Source organism: Corvus brachyrhynchos, unplaced genomic scaffold (assembly GCF_000691975.1).
Source record: "Corvus brachyrhynchos isolate BGI_N302 unplaced genomic scaffold, ASM69197v1 scaffold5, whole genome shotgun sequence".
Lineage (NCBI taxonomy): Eukaryota > Metazoa > Chordata > Aves > Passeriformes > Corvidae > Corvus > Corvus brachyrhynchos.
This window is the reverse complement of record NW_008238321.1, coordinates 6,136,112-6,146,623: the sequence shown is the minus strand read 5'-3', so window position 1 is coordinate 6,146,623 and position 10,512 is coordinate 6,136,112. Positions and strand designations below refer to the sequence as shown.

General features: G+C 52.2%; 1 protein-coding gene across 1 annotated transcript in view; it reads right to left on the bottom strand.

Moving 5' to 3' along the window:
• Positions 1-10,512, bottom strand: part of CACNA1H (calcium voltage-gated channel subunit alpha1 H) — a 159,828-nt gene that overhangs the window by 100,842 nt on the left and 48,474 nt on the right. Inside the window, 3 exon segments of the mRNA XM_017734278.1 lie at positions 2,035-2,132; positions 6,707-6,840; positions 8,495-8,606. Coding sequence (XP_017589767.1) covers positions 2,035-2,132; positions 6,707-6,840; positions 8,495-8,587 — 325 coding nt within the window. The 5' untranslated portion in view covers positions 8,588-8,606.

Here is a 10,512-nt window from a genome sequence, read left to right as displayed (position 1 = left end):
GGGTCCATCTCTTCTGAGCCACCTGGGAATTTTATCTGCTCCACATCCTTGTGGAAAATCCCATTCCCAACTCCCAGAGCTGCGAATGGCATGGATGGGGCTGCGCTGTTGCCACTGCTCGGATGTGCTGGAATTCCAAGGAAATCCCTTGGATGAGCTGTGCCATCCCCATGGATGAAAGGCTGAAAATGTAGCCACAAAAATCCAGGGATGTCCCCATCCCTTCTCCACAGGTTCTGGAATATATCGATCTGAAACAGCAAAATTCCCGAGGTTCCAGGTGCATGGGGTTGGTGTCTCCCAGACAAGTGGAGGCTCCAGGAACGGGGATATTTCTGGGAATAATTTCTAGGAATCCTAATCCTGGCGCTTGCTCAGGGCTCGGGTGGCGGTGTCAGCCCAGGCCAGGTGCTCCTCAGGCACCTCCACTCCAAACTCGCTGGATTTTATCCCATGGAATATTAACCGAACAATGGGGTATTTTCTATCACCTGTCTGTTGGAAAAATGTGCAAATCCCATGGGAAGTGCAGTGAAAACAGCCTGGAAGGCTCATTCCACGTCGGAGCTAAGGGAGACAAGCGTGAGAGCAAAATTCCACCTAAAGCTGGAGTTGTTTGGATCCCTGGAGCTCGGTGTAAATCCTTAAATTCCCCTGGCTGCTGCCCTCAGCCCAGCTGATCCCAGCTTGAGATTCCCACTATTCCATGCGAGCACTGTGAGGGGTTTTGTGGATTTGAAGGAGTTCAGAGGGAGCCTGATCCTCATCCCGGCCTGGAGCGCTCTGAGCCCAGCCGGTGCCAGGGTCCCTCTGCTCCACCCCATTGCAGCGAGGTCCCAAATCCCAGAGGGAAACTTCCCTGGAGCTCCGAATCCCAGAGGGAAGCTCCGTGTTGTGCTTTTCCAAAACCCTGGCAACAAAAGCCCGTTAGGAAAACGAAGCTCCAAAGGGTTCCGTGGCTCTTTTCCGCCTCTCCTTTTTTCGGTCTTGTTTTTCCCTCAGGATGTCACTGTGGAATTCGCTGCTTTTATTCCTTGTTTTCCAGAAAAATCCTGTGGAATTGGAGTTCGGAGAGAAACTCCCGAGGCTCCTGGGTATAAACATCCATCTGCTCCCTCACATTTTCCCCGGAGGGCCTGGAATCGAACTCCTTCTGGGGGAGGTTGTTTGGCTGTCCCTGGATGTGCTGACAAGGAATCCAGGCAGGATGTGGGGCTGGATCACCCCAAGTGCTTTCCAAAAGCACGGGAAAAATCCCTTTTCCCTTTCTGTGAGGATCCCTGTGATCTCCGTACAATGCTGCTGCATTTGAATTGGAGTGGATTTGGGTTGGGAACGGCTGGAATTGCTGTGCAATGAGCACCTTGTGCGGGATGGCTCAGCAGCTGGCAGATTCCAGCGGGGAATTATTCCAGCGGTGTGCCTCGGCTTTCAAATTGGATTTAGAAGCCAAGCAGCTGAAGCCACTTGAAAACGGATTTAGGAGCCTCTTGAACTTCCTATCGAGGATGATCCCAATTTTGCTCCACACGGAGCAAACCCTCTGTGGGGTTTTAGCAGCAAGGGAGGCTCCTGAGCTGCTAATCCCGAACATAAAGTCATGGAAAGACCTTAAATCGCCGAGGAGGGAAAATGAACCCAGCAGGGCAAGAAGATCCCTCTTGGAAGTGACCTTTTCCCTTCTGTTGGAGAAACACTGTTTACTTTACACCACGAGCAGAGCTGTTTTCCTCAGAAAAGCCACAAAAACGTTGGAAAACAGCCCCGAGGGTCAATTCCCTGCTCCCTTGGCCTTTCCTAACACCAATTACGAGGATGACGAGCTCTAACTCGCCATTAAAAACTCAAATCAATTAATTTCCTCTCAGTAGCAGGGGAGCAGATTCCACAAAGCAGAGAGCCAGGTGGGGTGGGGTTATCCCCATGCTTTCCCAGTTTTCCCAGACCAAACTCAGAAATCCAGGTGGGGTGGGGTTATTCCCATGCTTTCCCAGTTTTCCCAGACTGAGCCGTGCCCGGGATGGTGTCACTTACTTGGGACCCTGTTGATGGCCCGCAGTGGCCGCAGGACGCGGACGGTGCGGATGGCGGAGAGGCTCACGTTGTGTCCATCCAGGGAATATTCCATCATCCTGCAGGGAAAACAGGAAAGGGGTCAGGATGGGGATGCTCTGGCTTGGCATGGAATTGGGGTCAGGAAAAGCTTTGCTGCCTGCAAGCCCAGGGGTGCAAATCCGCCCACTCTGTGTTTCCAGTTTTTCCAGTGGATGCAATTCCATGTGCCTGGGAGTGTCCCAGGCCAGGTTGGATGGGGTTTGGAGCAACCTGGGATAGGGATGTGGTGCCTGGCCATGGCAGGAGTGGGATGGGATGAGCTTTAAGGTTCCTTCCAACCTTTACCGTCAGCACAGGGAACACTTTGGAAAGCAGGATTTTCCTCTCAGGATATGAAGGAACATCCAAGGACACTGGAGAGGGAATCTTCAGGAGGAATTGTGGGGACAAGGCAAGGGGGAATGGGTTCACACTGAAAGTGGGGAAATTTAGGTTGGATATTTGGAAGGAATTCTTTCCTGTGAGGGTGGAGAGGCCCTGGTATGGATTCTCAGAGAAGATGGGGCTGCCCCTGGATCACCAGAAGTGTCCAAGGCCAGGTTGGATGGGGCTTGGAGCAACCTGGGATAGGGAAGGTGTCCCTGCCATAAGATGATCTTTAAGGTCCCTTCCAACCCAACCCATTCCATGATTCCCTGAATTTGCAGGACAAGGAGCTGCACCCCAGCTTTTCTCTCCCACCGTGACCAAACCTGAATCTCCAACAAACAAACAACGCACAAATAATTTAATTCCATTTGAGCCTTCCGAATGAAGACCATTTCCTTCTTCATTCTTCCTCCCCATTCCCCCAAAACATTTCTGGGAAGGGCCTGGAGTCAGTTTTCCTTCTCTTTTCCATCCATGGGTGGCAAACGTGTGCAGAGTTGTTGTTTTAATGGGGTTACGGCCACTTAGCCTGGCTGGAATTACAATTTATGGCTTTCACTCCAGGGGAACGCTTGGAAATACATCCCAAATCCCTCCTGTTCCAAGAACACAACAGCATCCAAAGCATCCCTGCAAGGGAGCTGTTGGATCCCATGGAAAAAGAGGTTTTGCTTTGGGTTTCCAAAGAAACAAACAGATACGGAAGGCCAGAGGCAAGTCCGAGCCGAGCTGCTGCACCCGGGCACTTGGGAAGGGTCAGTGGGAAGAGATTTCCAATGGAATCTGCAGCCAGGATGGAGCAAAGTCCATCAAAAATCCACAGCCAGAGGGCTGAAGGAGCAGCAGGACGAATTTGCGCCATCAGCAGACGGAATTCTGGGATCCTGCCAGCCTTGCTCCCGTTCCTCCCTGCCCACGTGTCCCAGCTGGGTGCTGCCGGAGCCTTCCTGACCTGTTGGAATCTCTGCCCGGCTCTCCACGGTTTAATTGGGAATATCTGGCTCTCCTGAGGTTTCCCACTCTGCTGGCCGTGTCCTGCAGCTCTTTGAGGTCACCCCTGGCATCTCACTGACGTGACTTTGCCTCTTACCCTCAATTTGCCGTGCAAAATTCCTGATGATTTGGAGCTGTTTTGGTGATCAACTTCCAAAGATTTTTTCTCCTGGGGGAAGGAGCAAGTCTTTATAAATCAGAAGCTTGTCCATAGGAACTGAGCCAAAACCGAGGAACAGGAGCCACTGAGGACATGGCTGAGTGGTGAAATTGGTGGTGGGGCTGGGTTGATCCATTCTAATCTTAATAATTCCATGATTCCGAGGGCTTGAAACCCCAGCATGGCACAAAGCCAGGGCTTCCATCTGCCGTGTGCTTGCGAAGCTGGAGCAGAGCACTGGGAAGTCTCAGGAAGGACCACACAGAGGGAAAACCTTGGAAATGCCCGTTCCCACCTGCAGGGAGGGATCTGGAGCCAGCTCCAGGTGTTGGCTCCAAATTCCTTGTGGGAGTTGTCCAAGTGGGGTTTAAAGTCCCTGAAGTGCCAATGCCAAGGCCGGCTCTGTTCGCTGGTGTGGGCCCAGCTCAGCACAGCCCGGAGTTATCCAGAGGCTGAGGGAGGGAATCTGAGCGTAACTGATTCCAGTGGGGAACTCCTCATGGAGTGGAAAAGGAGCAGGGAATGCTCCAGGGGGAGCTGGGTTTGTCCTCCAGGAAGCACATCCATAATTAGCAAATTAACGGGACAACTCCCAGGGCCTCACTTTCACTTGGCCCTCGGAGTGGAGCTGATGAAAGATGGATAATCCAAGATCTGAGTTCTGATCCCAGTAGTTTGGCTTTCCAGGATACTCCATTGAGGATTTGAAGGAAACACTCACGGGGATCCACGTTGCCCACCGAAGCCGTGATGGATCCCAGACTGGACTCCCTCCAAGCAGTGAAATTATTGGAAACCTCCATGGAAAAGCCAAAGATTTCTTCGCAAGGCCAAGTGTGGGGTCCTGTCCTCAGATCCCACCTGTAGATCAAGAATCTCTTGGGAATGCCCCACAGAAACCACTGGAGATGGGAATTTTGGATGGATTGGCACTTGATAGGTGATTCCCTACCCTGAAAAACAGGAGGCACAAGGCTTTGGGATGTCTTGTGCCATCAACAGCTTCCAAACCTTCAGCTGTCGGATCCAAGGCATATCCTGGGAGCTTGGGATGTCTCCAGGGACGGGATGCACCAGGAACCTCTTGATTTCAGCTCTCCTGATGCCAGGGAAACGCTTTCAACTCGGCTGCTGGGCAGACAGAGAGGCTGTGAGTTCCGCTGGGCTTGAAATTTTCCAGGGAACATTTCTCAGGCGAGGAAAACATGAAAGGACTCCGGGAGCTGGGAGGAACTTCAGACATGATCTGTGCTGGAGGCAGGAGCTGTGTTTATTTTGTAGCTTCCCTGCTCCCTTTGGAGCTGCTGCTGAGGCAAATCAGCTCCTCTGAGGAGGCAGAACAGGCAGATGAAGTGCTGCCCATCACTTGTTTCCCTTCTTATCCCAAAAAACCTCGGAATAACTTCAGCACATCCATCCCCTCGCTGGAAAAAGCCTTGTCATTCCAGGGGGGAGTTCCCTGCTAAAAACAGCTCCAGGTTTAGGAGGATTGAAGGGTGGGGGCTTCTCCTCCCCCAGGGGTGCTCCCAGCTCCAGCTTTTCTTTGGGGAGATGGGAAATCATATCCCAGGTACGGCTCAAATCCACCAAAACCAGCTGGGGATAGCCCAGGATCAGCCAGGGAAGGGGATTTTCTTCTTCCTATCTCCAGCCTGAGTAATGCCACACCTGCAGCAGCGCCTCCTGCTGATTTCATCCTCCTCAAACATATCCCAGCCATGGAAGGTGAGGAAAAACCTTGGAAAACTCCCAAATGGCCTCACCAGCCACTTTCCCCCTCATTCCAACAGCAAAATTCCTGCTCCAAAGCTGCCCCTGAGGACAAGCAGAGGGCTCAGCCCTTCTGCCTCCATGGGGTCCTCCAGTCCTGGGGTGGGGGCATCTCTGAGGAGCTGGGGATTTTCTGCTCATCCTCAGGAGAGCTCATCCCGCATATCCAGTGCGGAAAAACACCCTCAGCATGTTGGTTACAGGTGGCAGAATCCCGATCCCGAGTGTTCCCTGCTCTTCCTCTACCACTCTTCCCTTAAACACTGCAGCAGCTTTATAGGAAAGCGTAATTAAGGAAAAAATAATTAATAATAAGGGTTTGTTTTTTTGCTGTCCCTGATGTTCCTTCCCGGGCTGGAACTGCACCTGAGTTCCGAGGAAGCGCCGCTCAGGAGAGCTCATGTTTTATTCAGAGCACTAAAACCATCCCTAATTGTATTCCAGACAAATAACACGGAGCACAACAAAACCCCATTAGTGCAGGGAAGATGGCCCAGCACTAATGGAAGGGGGAAAATGCCCCAACATAGTCCAAGGATGTTTTAATTAACCCCAGGTCGGTCATTAGGAACGCAGGAACGCAGAAGTCAGGCAGTAATTAAAGCTTTCCGTCCCTTCCCAGGATGTACGGAGCAGGTAGGAGAGCCCGGGGTATCCAAAGCCATTTATTTATTGGGGGGAAAAAAAAAGTCTGAGCTTTGCCAAGGTTTTACTCCGCTCCGTTATTCCCTGTGGGAGAGAGGGAAGTGGTGTCAAAAGCAACAGGATCTTCCTTGGAGCTGTTTATTAACACATCCTGCACAAACCAGCAGCTGGGGGAGAGGGAATGAATCCAGGAGGAATTGAAGAAAAACCAGGAGGAGTTTACAGGAGGCTTGGAATTTGGGTTAACTCCTGGTCAGCTTTTCCCCCTGGGATTTCAACCTTCTTAGTGGGAGTTCGGGGCTGTTGTTCTCCTTGTTTGCCCCATTCCTGCCTCACTCCGAGGGTGGTACAGGGTAGGAATGGGGCTGAGCTGCTCTGGGGGTTTTATTTGGAGACAACAGCACCGGGACATGTGGATCAGCTCAGGATGCGTTGATCTGACGGACATGAAAGGATTGCTACAAAAACCCCACAGCTCTGCCCGATACTTACAACTCACCCCAAACCCAGCATGGTTTTGGGGTGGGGATTAAAAGGTCTGACTTGGGAGGTTCTGCCTCCCCAGGCATTCTGAAAACCAGCCAGGACAAGGCACGGATGTGGCTCGCTGGGATTTTCCTGCTCTCAGGATAAAGGGATGAGGCGGTTACTGACCCTGCCATGACGATGAAGAAGTCCAGGCGATTCCAGGTGTCCCCAAGGTAACACTTCTGCCCGAAGATGCCCAGGGCCACCATCTTGATGACCATTTCCACGGCAAAGAAGGCGAAGATGAAGTCGTCAAACGCCTGGAGAGCGGGAAAAGAGGATTTGAGTCAGTCCTGCTGTGCTCGGAGAGGGAGCGATCCGAGCGCTCCCACCACGGGGACATTCCATGTTCCCTTCACCAAAGTGCCACCTACCAACCCCAAAATCAAAGCTGCAGGGTGGTGGCACCCCCTGGCACAGCTCCTGGCTCATTCCAGGGCTTGGGAAGTGCCCCCAGCTTCTGCTCGTCCACACGAGGATGTCACAGGGCTGGAGCTCTTCGGCTCCGGAGCCAGGCTGGGAGAGCTGGGAATGTTCACCTGGAGAAGGGAAGGCTCCAGGGAAACCTCAGAGCTCCTTCCAAGGCCTAAAGGGGCTCCAGGAGAGCTGGAGAGGAATTTGTCTTTATGAACCAACTTTCCCTTAAGAAACTACACAGGAATTTTGCTCCATAATTTCAGTTCAATTACTGGTACCCAAACGCCTCCATAACGAAGTTCAGGCTTTTCCACCTCATGTTCCACCCTCCAATCCCTCCTGCAGGCTGGGACAAAGCAGGGATAATGGGGATTTTCCAGCCCTTTCCTGCCTAAAACCTGTCAGGAAGTGTCCAAGGCCAGGTTGGATGGGGTTTGGAGCAACCTGGGATAGGGAAGGCGTCCCTGCCCATGGCAGAGGTGGAATGGGATAAGCTTTAAGGTCCCTTCCAACCAGTTTGGGATTCCATGGAGGATCCCAGTGGCCTTCCCGTATGGCTGGAACACCCCGAGGGAAGGAAAGCAGCAGCTCCATGCGGGATCCAAAGGAGCCAAGCTTGTCCCACCAGCACATCGGTGATCCAGGGTCGATGTCACGTGCTGGGAACGAGGGAAGTCATTCCCAGCTTGTGGAATGTGCGGGAAGCCAAGGAGCTGCCCACACAGCAGATGCCCGGGATGTGCTTCCAAAGCTGCTCCGGCGGGCAGATGGCAGCGAGGGGATGCCGGGAGGCAGCAGGGAGGGACGAGGGTCAGGCCTGATGTCCCCTGAGCTCGGGGTGGCCAACGGGGCTGGGGGCTCTGGAAGGGGGAGAATTCCCAAATCCACTTCTCCTGGCATGTGGAGGAGAGCAGGGATGGGCTCATCCCATGTTTTTTGCTCATGGAGAAGGGAACGGAGTGACAAAGGCAGTCCCTGGCGCCACACTGCACGGAGCAATCCCAGCAGGAGCTGGCTGGAATGGAACCGACGGAGGGGAGGGAGAGATTCCCCCTCATGGCGTTGGTTGTGGAATCATGGAATGGTTTGGGTTGGGAAGGACCTCAAAGCTCATCCAGTGCCACCCCAGCCAAGGGCAGGGACACCTTCCATAGACCAGCGTGCTACAAGCCCCGTCCAAGCTGGCCTTGGACACTTCCAGGGATGGGAGTGCAGGAGTTCTGTGGTGTCCAAGGAATCCAGTGGGATCTGGCTTCCCGCTTCTGAGCCCCCCTGCCCTTGTTAAGGAGGGACAGAAAGGATCTTGTTGGGACAGGCCCAAATTAGGCCTCACCCAAAGCAGAACCCACACAGGCCAGGCTTTGCACGCCTCGGCCTATTGGAAAACCCATCCCTGCGGGAAAGCTTTTCCCGTGGAAAAGGAACACGATGGGGCTCCCATCTCCCAGAGCAGCCACCCCCTGCGTCCCACAAATCGCAGGGATGAGGGATCCTCACCTCCAGGATGGTGCAGCGCTCCGACTGGCATTCCACGTCCTCGCAGGGCTGGAACATGCCCAGGGTGACGCAGTTGAGCAGGATCACCAGCATGCTCACGTGCTCGAACCAGGTGCCACCGGCGTTAAGGACAGCACAGCTTTGCGAGGGGAGAGCCCAGGCAACGTCCCATGGACACATCCAAACCCTCCTCCCATCCCAGCCCTTTCTCCCGGGTTTTTCCCAGCTCCCATTCCCGAGTTTTAGCAGGGAATCACCCCACATCAAGAGAGCAGCACCAGAACGGTGCCCGGTTCCTTGCTGCCATCCTGCTCTCCTTGTTTCCCTCTGGAGTTGTGGGGATGAGGTTCTCTCATTCCAACCCAATTCCCGCATCTCGAGGAGGGACAGATTCCACATCCTGATGGATGAAGGGAAAACAGAGCCAAGCTGGTGGGGCCAAGGATGGGAATGTTGGGATTCAGGATCATGAGTGCACAGAAAAGAAGGAAAGGGCTCCCAGTTGGAGTCTCCAGTCTTTAAAAAAACCCCGTCTTCCTTACGGGATCCACCAGCACTCAATTAACCGATAATTAATTGATCTAAGTAGGAAGTGGTGATTTGCATCAGTGCAAAATAGGCCCAAAGTTGCTGTTTGCAATTAAAAATCCCACAAAAAGACAGAATAATTCCATAAATTGAGCGGGAACGAGAGAACTGTTCCCAGGGAAAATAACTGAAAACATCTGGATGGGAATAAATGTTCTTTGCTTCCAAAGCCACACGTGGGGGAGGCAGAGAGAAGCACAGGCACTGAATTGTTTCTGATAACAGCAATTCTCTCTGGGAACCTGGATAAAAAACCCTTCCGTGTTGATTCCTTAGGAATATTTTATCCAGGATTTTATCAGTTCGCGATAAAATTTATTCTTTTTCCAGGGCTTCAGTCTCAAACTGGTTTTGCCCATTCTTATTTATCCAGAAGGGGGGAAAAAAGGTAAAATCAGTGGGGTCAAATCCTGCAGATCCCTAAAACCTGATCCCAATCCAGTTCTCGTTTTAGAGGGGCTTTAATTGGAAAATTCCAAGCTGGGAAAACCTTGGAGAGGGGAATGAACAGGGCAAACTTGGAAACACGCTTGTCTAAGATGGAAATAAATGTAGGAAATCAGAGAAATAAAGGAAATAAAATTCCAGTCCCCACGGGAGTGAAGCAGGAGAAGCTCCTGATGGGATTTTTCCATCAGGAAAATTCCCATGCTGCAATTCCAATGTTGGTTTAATTTCTCCCTCCCTCCAATGATTTCTTCCTGATTTTTCCCATCTTTAGGAGCTGTTTGGATGCTCTTCCCTCTTCCCTGACTGGAAGCACAGGGACAATCCCGCCCCAAATCAGACCCAAAAAACCCCAACCACGGCCACTCCCAATATTTGCATGGAGTGGTGGGATCCATGTGAAATTCCCTATAAACAGGGCTCCCGTGCTATTCCCAAGCCTCCTGTGACATTCCCAGGGCTCCTGCAGTTGCATAAATTTCCTTTATTATATTTGCAGGGATTTCCCCCCCCCCCCCTTTAAAGTCCCCAAAATCGGAGCCTGTGGATTTGGAACCATTCAAAGGCTCTGCTCAGCTCCCCGGAGCTTTGATCAGGTGCTTTGCTCATCCCACCTCCAAAAAATTCCTTTTTTTCCGTCTTCCAACTGATTTAAAAGTGCTTTTTATGGCTAAATAATCACCAGCAGGAGAAGAATCGTCCCTGGATTTGAAATCAGTGCCTTAATTCCTTAAAAACAGGCAGAGCCAGCTCCATCCCTGTGACTCCAAAGCTGGAATTTGGGGGGTTTTAGGGTGGCAGAGGAGTGGTTTGGATTTTCCAAGAGAAAAAGGAAGGCTCTGCCACAGGTTTGTGGTCATGGATGTTTGGAGGGGAAAGGAAAAGGGGGGAAGGAAAAGGGGGAAAGGGAAGGGGAAGGGGAAGGGGAAGGAGAAGGGGAAAAGGGAAAAGGGAAAAGGGAAAGGGGAAGGGGAAGGGGGAGG